This window comes from Echinops telfairi, unplaced genomic scaffold, assembly GCF_000313985.2.
Source record: "Echinops telfairi isolate 266 unplaced genomic scaffold, ASM31398v2 ScPeMD7_9;HRSCAF=40, whole genome shotgun sequence".
Lineage (NCBI taxonomy): Eukaryota > Metazoa > Chordata > Mammalia > Afrosoricida > Tenrecidae > Echinops > Echinops telfairi.
The window spans coordinates 19,855,168-19,879,930 of record NW_022103906.1 but is presented as its reverse complement, the minus strand read 5'-3'; the positions used below and the strand labels follow the sequence as shown (position 1 = coordinate 19,879,930).

General features: G+C 42.6%; 1 protein-coding gene across 1 annotated transcript in view; it reads left to right on the top strand.

Annotated features, from left to right (window-relative positions):
* The first annotated feature begins 496 nt into the window (after positions 1 to 496).
* The window catches only part of CDCA2 (cell division cycle associated 2), a 48,504-nt gene continuing 24,237 nt past the window's right edge, over positions 497 to 24,763 (top strand). Inside the window, exons 1-8 of the mRNA XM_013005897.2 lie at positions 497 to 578; positions 1,115 to 1,184; positions 1,301 to 1,474; positions 8,570 to 8,724; positions 14,696 to 14,846; positions 16,042 to 16,253; positions 18,967 to 19,048; positions 23,405 to 23,631. Coding sequence (XP_012861351.1) covers positions 1,115 to 1,184; positions 1,301 to 1,474; positions 8,570 to 8,724; positions 14,696 to 14,846; positions 16,042 to 16,253; positions 18,967 to 19,048; positions 23,405 to 23,631 — 1,071 coding nt within the window. The 5' untranslated portion in view covers positions 497 to 578. The remainder of the gene's footprint in view (positions 579 to 1,114; positions 1,185 to 1,300; positions 1,475 to 8,569; positions 8,725 to 14,695; positions 14,847 to 16,041; positions 16,254 to 18,966; positions 19,049 to 23,404; positions 23,632 to 24,763) is intronic.

Below are 24,763 nucleotides of genomic sequence, written 5' to 3'. Positions count from 1 at the left end.
CAGCTAGGGACTGGCTGATTGGCTGAGAGTCACCGGCCGTTCTGTCGTGATTGGTCCAATGGTTCTTTTCGAAGTTTGCAGCATCCGACCGATTGGTGGAAGGCGGAACTCTAAAATCAACTGAAGGGTCATTCCGCTAGACGCAGACGGAAAGTAGTTCCCTAAACAGGTCAGAAGGTAGGTTTTTCTGGTTAACGGGTCCCCCACTGCTAGGGGTGGCCCCTCTCTCAGCCCAGGCAGCCAGTCCTCTTCCCGGAATGCCAGGTGGTGGCCTGGGAGACGCGAGCGGACACGTGCGGGCGGCGCGGGCGTAGAGATCTGCGGGCACGACGCTCTGACGGGAGGAGGCGGGGCCGGCCATTTGAATCCAGCGGCGGGCAGCGTGCGCCTGGGCGCCGCTGAGCGGGGGGGCGACGCGGGCCGGCGGGCTCGGGGTGCCGGGCGGCCCGCGGCGGACAGGGACCTGAGAGAAGAGCGGAGCACCCGTTCGCGAGCCCATGGCGGCCCGTCTAGCGAGCTACGGTTGATGCCTCACGCCGAAACTTCCCGACGATCTAGGCGTCTGGAACCCTCCAGAGGTAAGAAGGGACGTCGTGTGGCGCCCTCACCCCAGTTTTGCGGTCCCTAACTGAGATTTCCAGATAAGCGGAGATAGGAAAGCAGAGTTGCAGGAGTGAGGGGTAGGACAAGTGTCCTGGTCTGGCTGTAGGATATTGCCAGGTGTGTCCTGCCCGTAGGAGGCCGAGGTCCTCGTACAACCCAATATGGTTCGCCTGAGACTTGAAAAATTGCAGAATCTTGGACCTATCTCGAGCCACCGAGTCGGAATTGTGAGACTCCAGAAAGCTGCACTTTAAACAGGTTGTCCATATGATCAAGGTGTTGCCTAGTAGGGGCGTGAACTGCCGATGGGGCTGCGACGGTCTGGGGTGGTCTGGATTTCCTCCTGCACAGCAGTTAACCCCGTTTCCTTCCTGTGCACAACAAAAGGACTCTTCTGACATCTCTGCTCCAACAGCTTTTAGATTGGATTAGAATTCAGCCCTGAATGAAGTTCTTGACAGACTCACAGTAATCTAGGAGGTGCGGTTTCTGTTTTCTTCTTTCCCTTCAGATGGATTCCCATTCCAAAGTCATGGAGCCCCTAGAAACCAAGGATGAGGAACCTGCTGTTCACAACTCTGGTATGTAACGATCTGTTGCGATCACGAAATTTCTTTTGAAAATGAAAGTGTGGAGATTGTGCTTGATAAATGATGATAAGCTCCAACAATATATGATTATGGTCTGCCTATTTCAGAAAATGCCTCTTCCATTTTGACAAATGGGATGCTTGTAACTCCTCAGAAACCTGCCACCGAAGCGACTCCTAATCGTTGTGAGACACCTGTATTTAAATCACCACTAAACTTTTCTACTGTAACCGTAGAGCAATTGGGAATTACACCGGAAAGCTTTGTTAAAAACTCTTCAGGTAAGACACGTTGTTTTTAACATTTGAACACAACCCTAATATACTTCAGTTTTACTCATCTACCCTCTAGCTTTTCCTATTTTTTGTATCTAACATATGGCCAGTTTGCTTGTTCCAGGTGTCCTTTGTGCACCTGCCAAACTCAGCAGGACACCAGGGCAGCCAGTGTAATGTACCTGTTAGAGTGGTGTGGCATACTTAGCCCAGAAAGAACTGTGATATGTATATAAAGGGGGGTGGATTGTTCAAACCGCAACACGCTTTTTGATTAACTCTGCCATCCAGTCAATTCTGATTCATAGCAACCCCAAAAGACCGGGTAGAACTGCCATTAAAGGGAATAGAAAGCCTCATTTTTCTTCAGTGGAGCATCTGGTTTCAGACGGTTTTATGTTGTGGAATGGCAAGTGTACTGGAAAGTTGATGAAAATTAGGGAAACATAATAAGGAAATTTTGGACTGCTTACTGAAAGGTCGGTTGTTGGTACCCGTCAGCTTCTCCACTGAAAAGAGATGAGGACGTGTGCTTCTGTAGAGTGTTACAAGCCTCATGTATCCTATGCGGCACTTCTGCTCTGTCTTCTAGGGTAGCTTTGAGTTAACTTGACTCAAGTGGGAGTTGGCTGGCTTAAGGGTTTTGTAAGGTGTTTTAGTGGTGCAACTGTACAATACTCAACTGCAAACCCAAACATCGGTGGTTTGAACCCTCCCAGTGACATAGTGCAAGCCTAGCTGTTCAAACCCACCCCCTATCCACCAGAGAAATAGAAGGCTGTCAGCTTCTCTAGATTTACAGTGTTGGAAGCCCAAAAGGGAAGTTCTACTTTGTCCTGTAGGACCAGTAGGAATTGGAATCCACTCAATGACAAGGAGCTTGGTTTGAGTTGCACTAGCTCCTTGCAGGATCTACTCCAGCTTTTTTTTTTTTTAAAGGAGACAATCTTAACATGGAATGGTTGGGTTATGCTTCTTTCAAACAGAAAGCTGACTTGGACTAAACTCTTTCAAGGAATGCAAAATCACCTGTGAAGTCTGATTTTGATAGGGAAGAAAAATTAATGGAACAGAATTGTAAAGTGGAGGCTAATGGGGGTCTTGAAAGTCAAGGTGTGCTAGGCTAGGCAACATCTGAGACATAGCCAAGCTGTTCTCGTGTCACGAAGGAAAAGCTAGCTGCTGTGCGCTTAGGCGTATGGCCAGAATTCAGGATGCTGGGCTTGTGGTAGGTATCTTAAGTGTGGTACATTGAGTTTCTTCATGTGTCTTTTGCCTTGGCTCTTAGGAATAAACCAATTAGGGAGATCTCCCAAGTTGTACTCTACCTCAGCTTGCTACTTTTTTTGCCTGAGTAGGAACTGAGCTCTGGTTGCAAAGAATATTACATTTGTGCAAGACCTAAGCTTTTGACAGCTCTTGGGTAATTAAGGATAAGTTCAAAGCCATCTGGTAAGAAAGGCTGTGCCTTGTAACCGATGAGGACTGGGATATAAAAAGGCCTGTGTCATTTGCAGGACTACATTGTTGACAAGAACTGGGAGGGAAGGGAAGCATGGCCTTGACATGGAAAACCTATGCTTAAAACTCTTCCAATTACAGTTTAAAAGGAGCCCTGGTGGTACTTTCTGGTAAGCGCTAGACTGCTAACCCCAAGGTTGGTGATTCAAACCTACCAGCCCCTCCTGCTCTCTATGGATTTACAGCTTTAGAAGCCCTATGAGTGAGAATTGATTTCCCTGGGAATTACAGTTCAAAAAGAAAGAAGAAAAACAATTGTAAGTTAGCTAACTGCTGCACTGTCTGAGCTGACTCCGTGACTGGAGCAGTACTGAGTGTAACTGGATCCACCTGCAGAGAGAGTGTGGAGAGATTGAGAACTTGGTGGTGTAGAGGCCTCTTGAGATGTATCAATATGGCCTTTCTAGCTATAATCCCTTATAGGACGAATGGTAAATTCTTGCTTCTGCCGTGACCCAACAGAATATACAAATCATAGAACTATAGCATTGATTCACATGCAAGTAAAATTTGATGAAGATCATTCCACAGGGGTTTCAGGAGTACAGTGAACCCTCGTTTATCGCGGTTAATCGGTTCTAGACCCTACCGTGATAAATGAAATTCCGCTAAGTAGGATTCCTTATTTGTAAATCAAATATTTTCGTAGTTAGAGCATAGAGGACATGAAAAAACACCCTTTAGTCACCATTACACTCGTATTACCCAATTTATTAAACGAAAAAGGGAAAATACAGTAAAACATTTTGGACGTTACAATTATCATTTATTATTTATTATATTATTTATGGCATCAAGCGTGTACAGTATGAGCCAATCAGTGGCAGTAATGACAGAGCATGCGCTGTTACGCAGAAACCGCGATAGAGTGAAGCCGTGGAAGTCGAAGCGCAAAGTGGCGAGGGTTCACTGTACCTTGACATGTTGCTACCAGAAATCTAGTCCGGGTAGACTAGAAAAACAAATCCAGAGACAGACACGTGTATAAGAAAGAGCTTTATATAAAAAAACAATTGTATATTGAGAAAACATCCCAGTCTAGTCCAGATCAAGTCCATTAGTCCAATATTAGCCCATATGTCCGATACCAATCTATAAATTCCTGTTCAGACTCTCACAACACACGTAATGCAGGAAGGTCACAGGCCAGTGGGTAGAAAGTTGTGGATCCAGTTGTGGTGGAAGCATCTCAGCACTGGCATGGGTCTCCACATGGCTCCTCCAGCTCCAGGGCTCTGGCTCCATGAGCTTAGGTCCATGTGGCTTGTCAACAGCAATGTCCAGCACAGAGACTGGAGGCAGAGTGTATCTGGCCTCCAGTGAGCTATTTATCTCCCTTGTGCCTCCAGATGAGGTCATCAAGCTGCGACCTGATTGAAAGGCTAGACTCCACCCCTTCCTCAACTTGACAGTAGATTGTGTAACTACCACAAAACTGAAAAGAGGATGTAGAACTAAAGATATCATTTCTTGGATCTTTGCAGAAAGCAGAGAATATCAGAAAGATACCTGTGTTTTATTGACTACACAAAAGTACTTGACTCTAGATCATAGCAAACTGGACAGCCATGAGAAGAATGGGAATTCCACAGCACTTCATTGTGCCCATGCAGAACCTGTACAAGGATCAAGAGGCAGTTGTGGGAAATGGACTGCATGAAATATATGGCTTAAAATCAAGAAAGGTGTTCATTAGAGTTGTATCCTCTCACCATACTTATTCAGTCTTTATACTGAGCAAGCAGCCAAAGAGGCTGGATGAAGAAGAATGCAGCCTCACGATTGGAGGAAGGCTAATAACTACTAGCATATACAGATATGACAACCTTGCTTGCTTAAAGCAAGGTGATCTTGAAGCACTTGCTGATGAAAATTAAGGATTGCAGCCATCAATATAGATTACAACTTAATGTAAAGAAAACATCCTCACAACTGGACTGATAGTTATGATAAACAGAGAAAAGATTGGAGTTGGGGTTTCATGTTGCTTGGGTCCACAATCAGTGCACATCAAAGTAGTAGTGTATTGAAGCTATGGAAGACTTCTTTACAGAGTTAAAAAGCTAAGATGTTATTTTGAAGACTAAGGTGCGCCTGATTCAAGCCATAGTATTTTTAGTCACCTCATTTGCATGTGAAAATTGGACATTGTTTTTGTATAAGGAAGACTGAAGAGTAATTATGTACTGGCAGAGAATATTGAAAGTACCATGGACTGCCAAAAGAACAAACAAGTCTGTCTCAGAAGAAGTCAGCCGGAATGCTCTTTAGAGTATTTGAGTCTATAATAAAGATTTGTTGAAGTTCTTATGAATTAGAGTATAGGAGGAATCATATTATAATTATTAAAAACCAATGATTAAAAAAAAAACCAATGATCACAGATGCGGTTATAGAATTGGTCTTATGTACTTTGGACATGTTATCAGGAGAGATCAGTCCCTGGAAAGGGACATCATGTTTAGTAAATAAGCACGATGGATTGGCATAGTGACTGTAGAAATGCATGCCAACATTGCAACTATTGTAAGAGTGGTGGAGGACCAGGTAGGGTTTAGTTGTGTCTATGTAGGGATCAGTAGGAGTTGGGACCAACTCGATGGCACCTAAGGAGCTACATGGTGTGATTATAGTTTGGAGGGAGTTTTCTGCTTTCTTAATGGACAGGATTAAGGTAAGATTTATTCTCAGTCTCCACTTTAGTAGAGAGCATGAGCCAAGTTTCCTTGGGAACATGGCCTGCTGCTGGACAAAAACCGTGTCTCCATCAAAGCCATTGTAAGAAGTCTTGGAGGCACATAATTTCCAGGGCCACCAAGAAGGAAGATCCCACAGCAGAGCACGTTTGTAATCCATATATGAAATGGCAGAGACGGAGGTAAGGAGACCAGAGAAATAGTTGATTTCTGGCTGAGGAGAGGCTCTGCTGTGGACCAAAGACTGTACTCTTACTGTTTTACGATCCTGACTTGTAACGTGTTAACTTGTCTAATGTTTGTGAGTATTGTATGTGAGTTGTGTGTCCATTGAAACATTATCCATCCCATCAGGGGGAGAAGTGGTTGGTGTGGGGATAGGGGAAGAAGGATGGAAGGTGGAGGCCTGCCTGTGGCAGTTGGCCTTCGGCAGGTGTAGCCTCCTCCCTTTTATAGCCAGTGGAGGTCAGATATGGCACCTGAGTCTTTTTCTCACCTGCCCACCAGAGTAGACAGCCAAGCCACCTGACAGAGAAGCTAAGCCAGAACAGCCTGGCAGAGAAGTCCGCAAAGGAGGCAGTTGTCCAGCAGAGACTGCCACCCTGATAGCTAGCTGAGGGTCTGAGAGCTGTTCAGCAGAGGACATACCTGCCCCTAAACTTTTTTTCTCTGAGAGCTTTCCTGGTCAGAAACCGCCCTACCGTGACGAATGGGTAGATGCACGCTCTACTTTGGGGACCCTCTCTGATCTTGCCTGTATTTTTCCTGATGCTGATCCCAAGTAGTTGCTGTTATGCTCAATGAGATTTTGATATTGCGTTGTTCTGACCAGTAAACTGCATCGTTGTGAGTATGAGTTGTGAGTGCTCTGGCCATTACAACCAATTGTCCAATCTAAAAGAGAGGATCATCTGTTTCTGGAGCTTGGTTTGACCTCTTTCTCACAGAAACCAGCTTTTTGCTGATTAAGGAAGAAAATATTTTTATTCTATGTTAGATACTATGAACGAAAACTGATTTCTTCCAAGCATAAAGAACTCTTGAAATTGCTAAAAAGATCAGGCACATGGGCAGAGTTCTTATGAAAAGGATAGGGCTCATTCCTGGTGAGGCAGGTGGCAGATTTTTAAAATTCTGTTTCTTGATAGAGCTCTCTGGAAAATCTGTCAGATTTTTTTTTAACCTCAAGGCTTAAAAGCTACCAAAGGCTGCCATCTACTCAGACGGGTTTGTTATTTATTTTAATATTATCCTGTGTGAGCCATGCATTATTTTCCTGGAAGTCATTTTGGAGAATTCAGTAGACCTGTCAACTAATGTCATGGGGATGTACAGTGTTTTCTCCTGTAACTAAAACATAGCTGGTTTGTTTAGGATATTGCTTTTCTTTCTTTACTGATATAAATAGCCCTGCATGTGCCCATGTGAGTGCCCTGTGAGAACATGGCCTAGAAGTATCTGGAAAGTAGTGGTTTTCTACATTGCTCAATTTGTTGGCTTCTTCAAATTTTCATTTCTAATGAGGTTGGGAACAAAGATCAGAGACATTTTAAGGAGGGGACGGGGGCCTGTCTTAAGTGGATTAGCGGGCAATCTGTAAAAGAAGAAAGCACAATGTAGGACAACCAAGTCTGAGAACAGCTGTGCTCAGTACCCTCCCTCTGTGGGTTCAGGTCACGCAGCCAGGCCCAGGCTCCAGCTAAGTTTCTTTAGGACTACCTACAACAACTTTGACTCTTAAACTTGTTTTGGAGTTGTTTGGGGTTTTTTTGTATTCTAAATTGATGTGGATCTGGAAGCTGGCCACGTCTCTACAGTTACAGTCCTTCCTGGAAGCTGCTGACTCGGGCCTGTCACTGACTGGAAGTAACCTGGAGTTGATCCCAATTCTTAGCAGTTAGGATTTTGGACAAGTCATTACACAATAAATCAATAGGAGAAACAAATTGTCTTGACATATTAAGAATTTGAAAGAGCACATGTGCTTAGGTGGAGTTGAGTCTTTGGGGATTTTGTTAAAACCAAAAACTCTGCCATCATGTCGATTCTGACTCATCGGGACCCTATGGCTTTCTAAGACCCCTGTGGGTCACTTTACGGGATACGAAGACCCCATCTTTTCCCCTTGGAACAGCTGGTGGTTTTGAACTGCTGACCTCACAGTTAACAGCCCAATGCATAACTATTATGCCACTAGGGCTCCTGGGGATTTTATTAGTTTTTACTGTCAGATACCCCAACTCATAGCTATCCCATGACAAAATGAAATTACTGCCCAGTCCACGGTCATCCTGATTGCTGCAGATCGATTGTGATCCACAGGGTGTTCACTGACTGATGATATTTCTTCCTAGCCTATTAGTATGAGTCAGTCTGGAAGCGCTGCTGAAATCTGTTCAGCTTCACAGCAGCATGCAGACGTCCACTGTTGATGAGTGGGTGGCTGCACACCAGGCCTGTTTCCCAGAACTCAGACTCAGGTCTACCTCAGGAAAGGCAACCGTCTGCCACTAAAACCACCACTGCCCCCTTCCTTGAGGATAAGATTAATTCATAAAAAGAAAATTTTTAGTCAAAAGAAACTGTTGCCCACATCTGCTGCAGGAGCAATGGGACAAAAATATTTTTAAATTAATTTAAATGTGTTCATGTATCTGTTCAACTACTGTTTAAGGCATGCTCTCCATGTATCTGGGATAGAGTAAATCATTTGACAAAACAAAATTTCATGTTCACTAGCTAATGTAAGAACAATTTGCTAGGCATTCTATACTTATATTTCTGTGTTGTGTATTAATCACGTTTTCTCTCAGGTTGGTACATTATGGGTAATCAGGACATGATGAATGGTGATTGCTGTAATTTAAGAGAGTTTTCATTACAGGAAAGTCATCAGCCTATCTGAAAAAAGCTAGACGACGTTCTGCAATTGGTGCCCGGGGCTCTCCTGAAACAAACCATTTGATTTGTTTCATTGCTCAGCAGCGGAATGCGAAGGATGCTAAGAAATCTCCTTTGGCACACAATTCCCCTTTTCAGGTATGGGTTGTCTCCAAGTTCTGTTGTGAACTCTTCTGGGGAAAATGCTTTGCAGTGATAATAAAGCTGTTGCACAGTCTTTCAGCCTTCTTGTGCATTAGATATGTTTTAGATCATTCTGTGTCGTAGCAAACAACATGTAAGAGGCATAGACGTTGACGTCAATTATGGATGTAACAAAGTTAATAAATCCCAGGTAGATGAGGCTTTCTAAAGGAATTTTTCATTTTACTTGGCAACATGTCAGGCGTGTTGAAGTCTGCTTTTTATCATGAGGAGAGACAGTCTATTCTTTCTTTTTAATCATTTTATTGGGGGTTCTTACAAATCTTATAGCAATCCATCCATCATTCAATTGTATTAAGCACACTTGTACATATGCTGACATCATCTTCAAAACATTTTCTTTCTACTTGAGCCCTTGGTCTGAGCTCCTCTTTCCCCTCCCTCCCTCCCTCCCTCACTCTCCCACCCTCATGAACCCTTGATAAATTATACATTTTATTATTGTCATATCTCAAATCATCCGCTGTCTCCCTTCACCCACTCTTCTATTGTTCATCCACCTGAGGGGGGCAGAGATGGTATACTTCCTTTTCTCCCTGCACCTTGCAAGACCCTACCCTCATGGTATTGCTACTCTCATTACTATTCCTAAGGGGTTAATCTGTCCTGGATTCTATGTGTCAAGAGCTCTTCTCTGTACCAGTGTACGTGCTCTGGTCTAGCTTGATTTGTAAGATTGAACTGGGGTCATGATAATGGGGATGTGGTGGGGGCCTGGGAAGAATTAAAGAACTAGAGGATTGTTGTGTGTTTCATCGGAGCTATACTGCACTCTGGCTGACTTATCCCTTCCCTGTGACCCTTTTGTGAGGGGATGCCCATTATCTACATATAGGCTTTGGGTCTTCACTCCAGCTCTCCTCGTTCACATTGATATGATTCTTTGTTTTGGATCTTCTGATACCTGATCCTGTAGACTCCTTGTGATCACACAGGCTGGGGTGTGTCCATGTGGGCTTTGTTGCTTCCCTGCTAGATGGCCGCTTGTTTAACTACAAGCCTTTAAGACCCCAGATGCTATATCTTGTAATAGCTGGGCACCATCAGCTTTTTTCACCACATTTGCTTATGCACCTATTTTGTCTTCAGTGATCGTGTCAGGAAGATGAGCATCACAGAATGCCAGGTTGTTAGAACAAAATGTTCTTGTGTTGAGGGAGGTCTTAAGTAGAGGCCCAGTGTCTATCTACTACCTTAATATTTAACATATAAATACATGTACATAGACCTATATCCCTACCGTTATATACAAATATATTTACATATGTACATGGCTGTTTTTATACCTCTATAGATGTCTTTTGCCTCCTAGTTGTTTCCTTATTTTCTTTTACTTTCCTGCTGTCCTATTATGTTTGACATTCTTTCACTTCTCAGTAATTCCTATCAGCTACATTGCACTTGATCAAACCCCACCAGGAATTCTATACCCTCCTTGCTGTTGATTTTAGATCACTTGCTGTTCCCTTGTCCCTGGGTTTCTTGGCTCCCTTTCCCTTTTCCTCTACTTCCCCCTCTGCCCTGTCCCCCCAGAACCATCGGTCCCACTGTTTTTTTCTAGGGATTGTTTGTTCTGCCTATCTTATATAGATAGACATATCTAATACTTTTATGTCAACATTGAGTTTGGGTGCAAGGTCAAGGATTTCCCCCAGGACAAACTGAATTACTTGTTTGCTCATAGAACATATATTTTTTTCAAAATAGTGCATATCACTAAAAAGTCATATAGTAAGTAGTACGAGACTTTACTAAAGAAGTTCCCATCTTACCCTTCTTGATGGACAAATGCTTTAGATTTTTTAATATTTTTTTTGTATTGGCCTTTATTCTGTTTAGATGCTCTCTATTTATAAAGTTGTGTAATGGTGCTGTGGTTGTCCCAGTTGGTCTGATGACTTGGGCGAGTCCCTGAGTGCTTGTTAGCCGGTCCGTGAGGTCAAAACTACTTCTGTGATAACACTAGGACACTATTTGCCCTCTTTTACTGAGTTGCTCTATGTACTCATGGTGCCCAAAGTAGAAAGACCTCTGGGCCCAATAAGGTGACCAGATTTTAACATTGGTAAAGCGGGACACCATTGATAAAACTCATATCCTGGCGAAATAGCCACATGGCAGTCCGAAAACTGTATACCGTAGCTTGTTGTGCAGTCTTTCCAAAAATCGGGAAAAATTGTTAAAAATCGGACTGCCCCGCCAAAAGCGGGACGTCCGGTCACCTTACCCTGAATCCAAGCAGTGGCACCAAGCTGTCATTATTTGTTTTTTTCTGCCTATGGAGTCGCTATGAGTCAGAATTGACTCAGTGGCAGTGAAGTTTGGTGCGTGTTCACAAGAAAATAATAGTAATAAACCCCCTAAGAACCCTCTCGATAAAGCAATGACGCTTACACATTTTATTACGCCTCAACCCGTGATGAGATCGGAGTAGGAACTGCGTATGGCCCTGCAGAAGGGCCCGGCAAAGTGTGGTGTGGAGGGGGTGGTTAGAGCTGCTTGCTCAACTAGTCCCCTCTTTTTTTCTTTTTCTTTTATGAACGTTTTACTAGAGAAAACAACAGCTGGGTGAATCATGGCTATTCCCACTTAGAAACTTGACAAGATGTTTACACAAAAAAGAACTTGGTAAACCTGCCACTTAAAGGGGGAAAAACTCTTACTAATGAGAGATGTTGTACTTTCAAGATAGTTAGGATTTTAGAAAGCAGATGTCTTAGTTTCTTAGCTACTATAACAGAAATACCATAAGTAGGTGATTTAAAAGACGTAAAGGTATTTTCCCACAGGTGAAGACGCTACAAGTCTGAATTCAAGGTACTGACTTTAGGGTCAGGCTCTCTGTTGGTCTGGGGGAAGCTAAGAACCTTGTCTCAACATCTGTAGCCTCTGTTCCACTGGCATTTCTCCGCTTATTTCTGCTTCCTGCGGTGTCTAATCTGCTCTCTGTATTGTAGAGGTGATGAGGTTTAGGACACACCCTGCATTACCAGCAAAGTAAACCTTCCCAAATTAGATTATAATCAGGTATCGTTAGGAGCCCTCCAGTTGGTTCTGACTCGTTGACCCTATGTGCAACAGAACGAAGCTCTGCTCGGTCCTGTGCCAGCCTTACAATCGTGGTTTTTGATCCCTTTGTTGCAGCCACTGTGTCAACCCTTCCCCTTGGTGGCCTTCCTCTTTTTCACTGCCCTCTTGCTTTACCAAGCATGATGTCCTTCTCCAGGGACTGGTCTCGCCTGACAATATGTCTGAAGTCTTTGAGGTGAAGTCTCACCGTGCTGCTTTCTAAGGAGTATTCTGGCTGTATTCTAAGACTGAGTTGTTCAGTTGACAGTACTCAGTACTTTCAATATTCTTCTCCAACACCATAGTTCAATGCATTGATTCTTCTGCGGTCTTCCTTATTCATTGTGCAGCTTGCACATGCATACGAGGTGACTAGACATCCAGTGGTTTGGATCGTGGTATTTTGATAATAGGTAGTAAAATGTCTCAATATGTAGAAGCTCTGCATCACTCAGAAAGCCACTATTTTCCAATGGCCAATGCATGATGTTTCAAAAACATATACGAAGGGGCTTCAAAAGTTGGTGGGAAAATGGAGTTAAGAGATGAGGGTTCAATGATGAAGTTCAACATATGTACAAATGTGCTTGACACAATGGATGTATGTATTGTTATAAGAGTTAAGAGTCCCCAGTAGAATGATTTATTAAAATTAAAAACAGATGGTATAGAGCCAAGAACTTTTGAAGCCGTCTTATATGAGTACAATGTAGCTGGAAATTGAAGAATAGATCAATGACTTGAACAAAATATGAAAAGTTCATAGATGCACTTTCGTGTTTATGTTGTAATTAACCTTAAAAAAATCTTTGTTGACTTTTGGAGTAGCATTCGGAGAAGAATATCCATGATTCTAGAAAGAGTATTAAAATATTCCCCTTTTGAAATAGATATAGCTATATCCCATTGAGTCAACTTGGACTCATGGAGTCCCTGTATGGAAATGTTGCCTGGTGCTGTGTCGTGTGTAAGATGGCTGGCATGTTGGAATTCGTTGTGCTGTGGTTGTGTCAGTAGTCTGTCTTACTGGCCTGCTCTTTGACCAGATAAGTCCCTGTAAGATCGCTGTGAGTCAAAATTGACTCGATGGCAGTGAGTTTGATTTTGGTTGGAATGACATGTCAAAGGATGCCTGGTGTGGGTTTTGTGTTGGGCGGTGACCCACAAGGTCAGTAGTTTGATAACCACCAGCTGCTCTGGGATAATGATGAGGCTTTCTACGCCAGTAAAGATTTCCAGTGTCAGAAACCCACCACTCTGACTTCAGGGTGGTGTTATAAGTGGAAGTGACTTGATGGCAGTGAGTTTTGGGGTTGTGTTTGAATGACATGTCAGAGCGAGCAGATTGTGATCCATAAGGTGTTCACTGGCTAACTTTGTGAGCAGATGGCCGGCCGGGTCTGTCTTCCCAGTCTGCTTTTCAGTCTGGATGCCATCGCCTCTGGAGCCTGTGTGCCACTGGAAACCCTGCTGGTCTTTGAGAAACTAATTTTAGCCTTGTGTGGACTGGAGAGGAGAGTGAGACTGCTGAGACTCCACCTAGGTGTCCTAAGATTTACACTAAACAAATGCATCCTGCAAATAACTGTCATTGGATCCTTTTAGCACAACCTTTGGTAAAGTTTCAAAGTAGACCCTCTTGTCCCTTCTTCCTAACCCCAACTTTGGTATCTAATGTTTTCTTTTTTATATATAAATCATTTTATTGGGAGCTTTTACAAATCCGTAAGATCAATTGTATCAAGCACTTTAGTACATATGTTGCCATCATTTAAAAAACATTTTCTTTCTAATTGAGGTCTTCACTCGCTCCCCCACACTCTCACCCTCGTGACCCTTCGATAAATTATAGATTATTATTATTTTCCTATCTTACACCATCCACTGTCTCCCTTCACCTACGTTTCTGTTCATCTAGGGGCGGGGGTGGGGGGGTGGGGATACATCGATTATTGCGATTGGTTTCCCCCTTCTCCCCCACCTTCCTCCTACCCTCGTGGTATAGCTACTCCCATTCTTGTTCCTGAGGGGTTTATCTGTCCTGGATTCCATGTGTCGAGAGCTCTTATCTCCAGTGTATATTCTCTGGTCTAGCCGGATTTGTAAGGTTGAACTGGGGTCATGATAGTAGGGGGAGGAAGCATTAAAAACTAGAAGAATGTTGTATGTTTTGTCAATGCTATTACTGTACCCTGGGTGACTCATCCCTTCCTTGTGAACCTTCTGTAAGGGGATGTCGAATTATCTACAGATGGGCTTTGGTTCTCCACTCTGACCCCCCTCATTCACATCGATATGATTGTTTTGGGGGGCTAAACACTTTTTAAAGGTGGTTTCAACCAAATTCTGACTTCTTTTAGTATGATCCATGAAATCATTTGGTATCAGTATTAACCATCAGCCATTCCTCTTTGCTCGAGTTTTGCTGAAAACCTTAGATGAGCAGAGGAGAGAGCGAATGAAATGGAAAATGAGTAGTTCACAGAAGAGGCGTTCCACTAAATTGTTACCTCTGATCTTCACAAAGGAGCCCTAGTGGCATAGAATGCTGCTCATTGGGCTGCTAACCGCAGGGTCAGCAGTTCAAAACCACCAGCTGCTCCTCAGGACAAAGGTGAAACTTTTACTCCCATGAGGAGTTTACAGTCTCCGAAACCCACAGAGTCCATTCTTCTGTGCCCTGTGGGGTCACTGTGAGTCAGACTGACTTGATGGCAGCGAGTTTGGCTTTTTTGGATCTTCACAAAGCATTTGTCTTTAGTTTGGGATTCAGAGTCTGGGAACTATGCGTGGATTGCTTTATATGCTTTATATGTCTTGACTGTGCTTTTAACAGGGAAGTCCTGTGCTCTATCGAAATGCTAATTCCTTAAGAGAGCGAATATCTGCCTTCCAGTCAGCTTTTCACTCCGTAAAAGAACAGGAGAACATGGATGATGGTCCTGAGTCCTCAGAGGCAGAGAGGGAGCGCAAGGCCACAGACATCAGTGAGTAGAAAGATTGCTGCCAAATTTAACTTCCGTGTTTTTGCAGAGAAACTCCTGAGATGCAACAAAAGATTTTAGTTCCAAGTGTCAAAATGTGAAGTTGCAAATCAATTGTATGAAGTATCTTTCCTTGGAACCTAACATTTAAAATTTTGGGATGTTTTCATACAAAAATACGGAATCTTAGTTTTTCTTGATTTAAAAAAATTCCCATGTGGTTGCACTTTTGAAATTTCAAATTTGGAGCTGAATACCTCATTTCTGATTTGGGAACTTTGAATTTTACACGTGTCAAGCATTTACAAGGGGTGCTTCAAAAGTTTGTGTGAGAATTCCATTATCTTTCATTTAAATTCCAAACCCTGCTATTAAAATGAGTATATATTAAGGCTGAATTTTAATCATGGTCCACATTTTTATTATAACATGTAGCTAGTAATGCTTTTTTTCTTCTATATTTCTGAATAATGAAGCACCTGAAACATTAGAATTAAGCAATGTCTTGGTATTAGCTGTGATCATCACAAACATTCCTCTGGGGCTTTATACTCCCGATTTTAAAGACGTGATGTCAGAATCCAAATGATTTTGCCTTGACTTTTTAACAACATCTTCAAATCTCCATTTCTCAAACATTTTTGTGTGCAGTGCATTGTTAGCCTGACACACCTTGCACCATCTAGTGAGATATACTGGTTTATTTTCAGTTCTTATCTGGCTTTTAAGATAAATTATTGTCTATACACTGTTATTGTGTTTTTCAGAGAATTAACTACCTTTTTGAATAGAAAGTGGAGGCACGTTGTGATTGTTGCTTTCATAAAATCATGCCGATATAGAGCAGGGGTGAGAGCATATGCACACCCTTTAAAAGGTTTAAGATAGAAATGTTAAATATAAATTTAAAATACAATGATAAATACCATGTGAAGTGGAAATGTGTGTAGTGTATTTTACACATTTCAGGGTCTGCAAATCTAAAATCTATCTAGTATTCATATTTGTTATACTCGTTTAGCTACCTGGGGTAGTCACATTCTCTTTTCAGTGAGATTTTGTTTTTGAATACCAAAATCACTAGGATACTCTTTTTGAATATAAAAGGACTGGGCACTAACATTAGAATGTAAAAGTTTTAAAGTGGTATTGAGAAGGAAAACTGCATGCCCACCTCTGTTCTGTTTCGTATATATAGTCGAAAGAGAAGGTCTTCGTGAATGGCAGCAGTCTGGATTCTCTGTGAAGTCACCAGCCAAACGTCAGAGGGTCTCTTATCAGAGCAACCTGAATGAGAATCTGGCTGATGCTGAAAAAATAGGAATTAATCTTCAGTTATTCAACACTGATGCTTCTTCTGGTACAGACAGACCGTGCACTGTTGGAACTTCGCCTGCTGAGCTATCTGAGGTAACCCACTTATTTAAAACCTAGGGAAGGAAAGTGTGGGTTTTCTGTTTTATTGGCTTTTAAGGCTCCAGGATGGGTTTCTCAATGATATGAGTGCAAATTGCCATACTGAACTCGTGTATAAGTAGTGTTTGAAGTTACATGGGAGTGGGGCAGTTCCCAATTAAAAAAAGAAAGAAAAAAGCTGCTGGGCAGAGCTTTCATAGTATGCATTTTTCCTGCTAGGCTAGCATCAAGCAGCTCTCTTTGAGTTAGTGCACCCAGTGACGCTTGTTTCCTGGGGAGGTTCTCTGGTTACAGAGAATTTTTTTATAAAAGCACTTTCATTCAAACCTCGTTTTCTGTGATGGCCAATTTAAGAGAACAGTGTGTGGCTGTGAAATTTTGTTTTCTTCTTGGAAAAAATGCCGAAGGAACTGCAGTGATGTTGAACACCGCTTATAAGGACAGCACTATGGGAAAAACTCAAGTGTACGAGTGGAGTGGTTTTCTCATTTCAAAAATGGTGAAATGTCCATTGATTTCAAACCTTGTTCTGGATGTCCCTCAACTTCCTGAGTGGGCAAATATGTCAACTTAGAGTGCATTTGGAGTTTGTTCCACCATGTCAGATTAATCGAGCTGTCTATTTAGAGGTTCTGAAAAGGTTGTCTAACAGTGTATTTTTATCAAAGCCTGATTTGTGGCAGACAGGACTGGTTTTGCCACCACAACAATGAACTGTTCACACTGTCATCTCAGTGCGTCAGTTTTTGGCAAAAACCAACATGCCTCTCTTGCCCCATGCACATTACTCCCCTGAGCCCTGACCTTGCTCCAAGCAACTTTTTGTTTCTGTGAATGAAAAGGGACATGAGGACAGTGATTTGACCACTTAGAAGAGGTGAGGGAAAAAACCGAGGGAGGTGCTGTCAGCCATCCAAACCGATGAGCTTGAGCAATGGGTCCAAGAATGGAATCACCGATTTGACAGATGTAGTAAGTGTAATGGAGAATACTTTGAAGGTGATCCGGTTGCTTTGTAGAAAAAATTTAAATACATAGCTTTAAAAAAAATCGTGGGCTTTTTTGGGTACCCCTTGTATATGTGTGTGTGTTTCTTATATCTTAATGTTGCTGGCTGATATCATTGGTTATTAGTCGCAGTTTTTACAAGTTAAAAACATTAAGCCTTTAGAGATATGTTTGCGCATAATTAACTGCTTAATGCCTTAACCAATATGAATTTCACAGTTTGGAGGAGAACAAAGTTAAGGATCTGGAGCCTTCCCCAAATTATAAATGGGGAGCTAGTTCTGTTTTTCCGTGCCTGACATTCCTGGTTCATTCTCTTGGTTTGGGGTTCATGGGCTAGCTTCCCATTTCTGTACTAGTGAAAGGAGGCAGTGCCATTCGGAGTTGGACCTCCTCCTACACTTTATCTGTTATATAGAAGCAATTATTGAATTCTCTTGGATTGGCCTAATAAATGTTTGATAGCCATTCAAGGTTCTTTGGAGTTAGATTTTATTTCTATTTCAGAGTTGCCTATAGTCTGCTCCCTCTACTTTATTTAAGATAATGTAGCATCATTAAAAGAAGTAATAGCAATTAATGATTATTGGTACTTTGATTACTTCTTGGCTATAAGCCATGAATTAGAACTGATTTCTAAATATTAATGTTTCCTATGCTGACCCATTAGACACTCCCTTCATTGCACTGACATGATTAGGTTTCAGAGACTGTCAGTTTTTGAAAATTGGTGTATGAGAAAATAGAGGAAGACCACATCAGAATACAAAATGCAAGATGACTGCATCATTACACACCTGCCAGATTTCATCGTTACATAACTGACAAATCACTGAGAATCGTGGCCCAACCAAGATCACATGTAACTGAATCATACTGTCAGGACGACATGGACCTATCATTCATACTGTCAGACACAAGTGGCTAATACAGAGTTTTGGGTTTTGTTTTTTTTTAAGATCCTTTTATTGGGGGCTCTTACAGCTCTTATAACAATCTAAATCACTTGTATCAAGCATATTTGTACATATATGGCCATCATTATTTTCTAAACATTTACATTCTATTTGGGCCCTTGGAGTCAGGTTAGATAATAGATTTTTTTACTACTGTTATAGACATAAAATGTGTGAGATAGTCAATAAGTGAGAAGTAGGTATAATTTTTTCCTATCCTAACTGCTGACATCTTTGTTGTTTTGTTAGTAATTACATCCCTTGCCCATTAGCTGCTCCACAAAGAAAGATGAAGTTGGATGTCCTTGTGAAGACTTACAGCCTCGGAAACTCTCTGTAGGGTCACTAAGGGTTGGCATCGACTTGATGATGGGAGTTGGGTTTTTCCCCCTTTACTTTAGTTTTATCTTCAGAGGATAGTAGTTCATGCTTTTGGGCTTCACAGAGCAACAAGAGGTATATTTTATATTTGGGGGGTGCGTGGGAATTGTTTGTGTAGGGTGCTTGGGGTGTAATTATAAGTTATTATGTAAAATGCTCTTGTTAGATCTCTGCATATTTTCATAGTAATTAGCAAGGTGGTGAACAATGAATGATTGATTTAATACTAGATTCCACCCCCAACAAGGTTATTGGTTGGCCTTACTTAAATTTTATGAAAGTATCAGTAGTAATATAAATAATATGAAGTAATACTATTTACTCTCTCTCCGCCTGCCCCCACCCCCCACCCCCTCTCCAAGAAATCTGGACCTGGTATAATGCAGTCTAGCTGTTTAGTTGAAGAGCCTGTTCCACTTTTAGGCCTCAGCGAGGTTTCATGTGGTAAGTACTTAATTCTTCCTTAGTTTACCCACGAAAGCATGCATTTGGGTGACTTTTGTGGTTGATGTACCTATATGATAAAATTTGGTAACGCTAAAGTGAACAAAATGTTCTTATTTTTTAGGAGCTCTCATGGGCTAGTAGAAATAAATGGTTTGAAATTATTATTATCTGAGATAACAACATTTTCATTTTTGAACCAGTTCCAAGAAGCCTTAGTAACATGTTTTCACGTGTTAGCGAAATGCCACTCGTGCTGTTTTAGGCTTGGCGGTGTAGTGGCTATGCATTGGGCTGTATTCCGAGTGGTCAGTAATTCAAAACTGCCGGCAGCTCAAGGGAGAAAGAGACTGGGCTTTTCTATCCCTGTAAATAGTTGGAGTCTCAAAAACCCACAGGGGTCACTGTGAGTCAGCATTGACTCGAGAGCAGGACGCTGGTTTTGTAGAAGTGCGTCGGAAGCAAATGTCGTCCTCACACCACTAATACCCCCTGCATCTCTGGTCAAGCGGATTCTCTGCTTTTTCAATAGATTCTCAGTGTTCATTCATTGTGGGCTAGTGGTCATCGACGCCGCCCTTTTCACAATGGTGTATCTGAGCTGTCTCCTTATCTTTCTAAATGGTTAGCTTTTCCAATTAACTGAAATATCCACTACTATATTTCAACGTAGACTCGTTGGACTGAGGGATTCCTTCCAGCCATAACCACATCTCTTTGGTATGTTCTGAAGCACTACGTGAGAGCACAGAGCCGCTGTGCTCTGTCTACTTGGTGAAAATAGCTCCCAAGAGGCATTAGGAAACCACCACTTGCCGCTCCGTCGCCATCTCCAGAGGAGTTCTCGGTCTCTTCCTCTCCTTGGTGCTTCAGCTGCGCTGTAGACCGTGGTGATGCCCTCCTTTATACGAAGCACTGAGACGTTGTAGGTCCTGGTGTTCCCTGTGCCGCTTGTATATTTCATTGTTCCCCTTTTCTCTGGACCTTTAAACATTTGAATGCAGGACCACTCCCACCCTTTCCCCATCAGGTTTCGTGCTTAGACCTTTTTTCCATATGTGATTTTAACATTCTTAAAATCATTGATAGGCTGTTGACTTCAAAATTGAAATATCTACCTTCGATCTCTTCCCTAAACTTAAAATACCCATATTTACTTCCTTCCAATTTTATCACATGTGTAAATACATGTGATCATATCATACTCAAGACAGAACAGTTCCGTCACAAAGCTCCCTTTTGTAGCCATAGCTATCTCCCCCTTCTCCATACTCTCCTTTGCTTTATTTTATGTGTTTAGTTTTTTGGGGTAATTCTCGAGTCTCCAGCACCTTGTACAGTGTCACACGGTAGGTGCCAGGCACTTGTTAAATGAAGCAGTCGTTCAAAGGCAGTGCTCCCTTGTGCCAAAGAATTGGTTTTGGGAAGTGTGGGCGTAGAGGGTATTAATCTTTGGGTTAATAGTCTTCACCATCCCCTCCACCCTCACCCCTTCTCTTCTTGGGGGCTCAAATGCCTCTGACTGCAACAGTAAAATTGGTCATGCTTCAGTGCTTAGCTCAGTTTAGTTTCATGGTATAAGTAGTCAGTTTCATATGAATAGGGGCAGACTATGTGTACGGCTGGTTCTTAGATGCCTTGCTGTAATCTCTGACCCAGATTTCCCTGGGAATCCTAAATCCCTTGCATTCTTTTATTCTGAGTAGTTAGATTTGAATTTCAAAGTGTGACCAGCATCACTTCTCTTCTTTTTCTTTTTTTAATCGTTTTATTAGGGGCTCATACAACTCTTATCACAATCCATACATACCCTGTTTACATGAAAATAAGACAGTGTCATATTAATTTTTGCTCCCAAAGATGAGTTAGGTCTTATTTTCAGGGGATGGCCTATTTTTCCACGAAGACGGATACGGTACACATTTATTGTTGAACAATAAAAAAGGAAATGTATTACCTGTATACGGTACTGCAGTAGTTGTCATCACAAACCAGCATAACCAGACAAACTGAATCCTACAGTATCAAGAATTTCTTGTTACTACCATTATTTCCATGTACAACAATCTATGGTATGTTTACTCATTTATTCAATGACAGTCATGTCATCATCTTCTGGAACATCATCATAACAATCCAAACCCTTATTTTCATGGAGGTCTTATTTTCGGGGGGGATGCCTTATATTTCAGCGAGAGGCAAAACTGTAAGTAGGTCTTATTTTGGGGGGATGTCTTACTTTTGGGGAAACAGGGTACATCAATTGTGTAAAGCATATTTGTACATTCATTGCCGTCATCGTTCTCAAAATATTTGCTCTCCACTTAAGCCCCTGACATCCGCTCCTCATTTTTCCTCCCTCCGCTCCCCCCTCCCTCATGAACCCTGGAGAATTTATAAATTATTATTTGGTTATATCTTGCCCTGTCTGACATCTCCCTTCACTCACTTCTCTGTTGTCCGCCCCCAGGGAGGAGGTCACATGTAGATCCTTGTAATCGGTTCCCCCTGTCCACCCCACTTTCCCTCCACCCTCCCAGTATCGCCACTCACACCACTTGTCCTGAAGGGATCATCCGTCCTGCATTTCCTGAGTTTCCAGTTCCTGGCTGTACCAGTGTACATCCTCTGGTCTAGCCAGACTTGCAAGGTAGAATTGGGATCATGATAGTGGGGGAGGAGGAAGCATTTAGGAACTAGAGGAAAGTAGTATGTTTCATCGTTGCTACATCGCACCCTGACTGGCTCCTCTCCTTCCAGAGACCCTTCTGTAAGGGGATCTCCAGTGGCCTGCAAATGGACTTTGGGTCTTCACTCCGCACTCCCCTCCTCATTCACTATGATACGATTTTTTTGTTCTGATGATACCTAATACCTGATCCCTTCGACACCTCGTGATCGCACTGGCTGGTATGCTTGTTCCATGTGGGCTTTGTTACTTCTGAGCTAGATGGCCGCTTGTTTGCCTTTAAGACCCCAGACACTATATCTTTTGATAGCCCGGCACCGTCAGCTTTCTTCACCACATTTGTTTATACACCCACTTTGTCTTCAGCGGTTGTGTCGGGAAGGTGAGCATCATAGAATGCCAATTTAATAGAAGAATGTATTCTTGCATTGAGGGTGTACTTGAGTGGAGACCCAATGTCCTTCTGCTACCTTAATACAAAACCTATAAATATATGCACATAGTTCTATATCCCCATGCTCATATATAAATATATTTACATATGTACATGTCTTTATTTAGACCTCTTTAAATGCCCTTTGTCTCCTAGCTCTTTCCTCTTTATTTCCTTTGACTTTCCTCTTGTCCCACTATCATGATCAGTCTTCATTTGGGTTTCAGTAATTCCTCTTGGTTACATTACCCTTGATCTCATCTTACCAGGCCTTCTACACCCTCCTCACCACCGATTTGGATCACTTCTTCCCTTGTCCCTGGGTTTGTTACCACTACTACCTTTCCCCCCACCTCCCCCTCTCCCATATCCCCCTGGAACTGTTGGTCCCGTTGTTTTCTCCTCCAGATTGTTCATCCAGCATATTTTATTTAGATAGACCTGCGGAGATAATAACATGCACAAAAACAAGACAGAGCAAAACCAAGCAACAATATACAAAACAACAATAACAAACCAATGACAAAGAAACAAAACAAAAGACAAGAAAGAAAAGCTTGTAGTTAAGTTACTTCAAGGACTGTGTGTTGGCCTTTAGGAGTGTTTTCTAGTCCAATCTGTTGGGGCACAACGCCCTGGTCTCAAAGTCCACCTTCAGCATTCCCTGAGGACCTCGCCACTCTGTTCCCTTGCTGTTCTGCTACACCCTCTTAGTGTTTGCCTTGGTGTGGTGGGATCAGATCCGCTGTTGTCCACTGTAGGGCTATGGGTCAGTGAGGGACGTCATGTCTCATAGTGGGGCCGGCCATGTGGTCCTCTGTGGACTGTTTGCTCTAATCGGGGAACATCATCCTCAAGACCTGGTGGGCCAGGATGTGCTCCACTCTCTCCTCCTTCCCCTTCATCTGCTCCCGTGTGCTCCGATCAGCTATGCCCCTTCCTGGAGCTGCAGATTCCATGCTGTCCTCTGAAATAAATTCTTCTTGTGGGGAGGGGCAGGTAGCCACATAGTAGCTGGGTTTGGGGCCAGCCCCTCATACCTCTCCATTGGTTCCCTACACCACGCCGGAATCTCTTCTTTTTCTAAGTGAAATCCTAAGTGGTATTCTTAAGCAGGACACATCAGGCCTAAATTTCATAGCAGCATATTAGTATCATTGCAGAAAATGTTTTCATCTGGAATGGACTGAACTGAAAATCTTTGACCTCTTGTGATTCTGTGTCCATTTGGAAGGAATCCAGGTTGCTGACTGTGTCAAAGACCAAAGAACAAGTGCCGCTGTTTCCCAGAGAACCTGGCTAGGGGGTGCATTGCCTGAAGCAGCGAGCGTAGACCCAGTTCCTGCCGACGAGTCACCAGCTACTTCAGTGAGTGAGAAGGATGCTCTGTCCTCCCAGACCTTTGTGCTTCGCTCTGTCCTGAAGAAACCTTCTGTGAAGCTATTTCTTGAAAGCTTACAGGTGTGTATCAAGCTGCATTTCCAAAACATTGCATAAATACCCATTTTGCTTCAGAGCAATATATCTGAAATGCTACAGGCCATAATTCTGTTAAGGAAATAGCTCATCTTTGCTTCTCATTTATAGGGATTGTTTCTTTTGGTCATTTTTCCTTTTGAACTCAGTATCCTACACAGTGTCCAGAATTGTATATAGGTGTAGTTTATTGTAAAGAGCTTATGATTACTAATGTATTGATTTATTTCCACTCAGAATATTTGGTTTCAGAAATGCATTCCCCAATTCACCTATTTTCCCCCAGTCTCGCTTTTTTCTTTAAGTCAGTGGTTCTCAACCTGTAGGTCTCAACACCTTTTGGGGTCGAACGACCATTTCACAATGGTCACCCGATTCATAACAGTAGCCAAATTATAGTTATGAAGTAGCAACGGAAATAATTTTATGGTTTGGGGGGCAACACAATATGAGGACCTGTATGAAAGGGTCACAGCATTAGGAGGGTTGAGAACCACTGCTCTGAGCTCCATTAGTAGAGGGAAGCAGTCCACTGGGGGAAGCTGGTGTTTATTGGCTGCTTTCCATTTGACTGTCTGGAGTCTCCTGCCTTTTTTAACTTATTTATCCCTACCAGTGGCCCTCTAAGAATATTTTCAACCACAGAGTCTGTAAGCATTGGCTTGCAGGTTATTGAATGTACCAGATAGATATGATGTTAAAATTCATGACTGAAATTCATGAAAGGTTAAGAGTAAATGCTCTGGAATCAGAGGAGTCTGCTCACTTTGTCAAGGAAGGCAACACAGGCTGTTCAGTGGTCGCGGGAGTGCTCTGGTTTTCCCATCTGTGCAAGACTTGACCGCCACCATGTCGAACAAAACAAAGCCCAAGACCACCAAGAAGGACCCCCAGTGCACAACATCTACTATGTTTGCTGTGTTGGCTAGTCACAGATGTCTTCAACATGGTTGCTCAGAATAGGGATGGCTTCATCGATGGGGAGACCAGTATGATTTGCCTGCCCCCCTGCGAAACAACCCACCTGATGCATTTGGACCCCAGGATGAAAGACATCCACAGGTCCCATCGGTTTCACAATGGTCCTTATGATGTTTGGGAGAAGCTATATGGGACC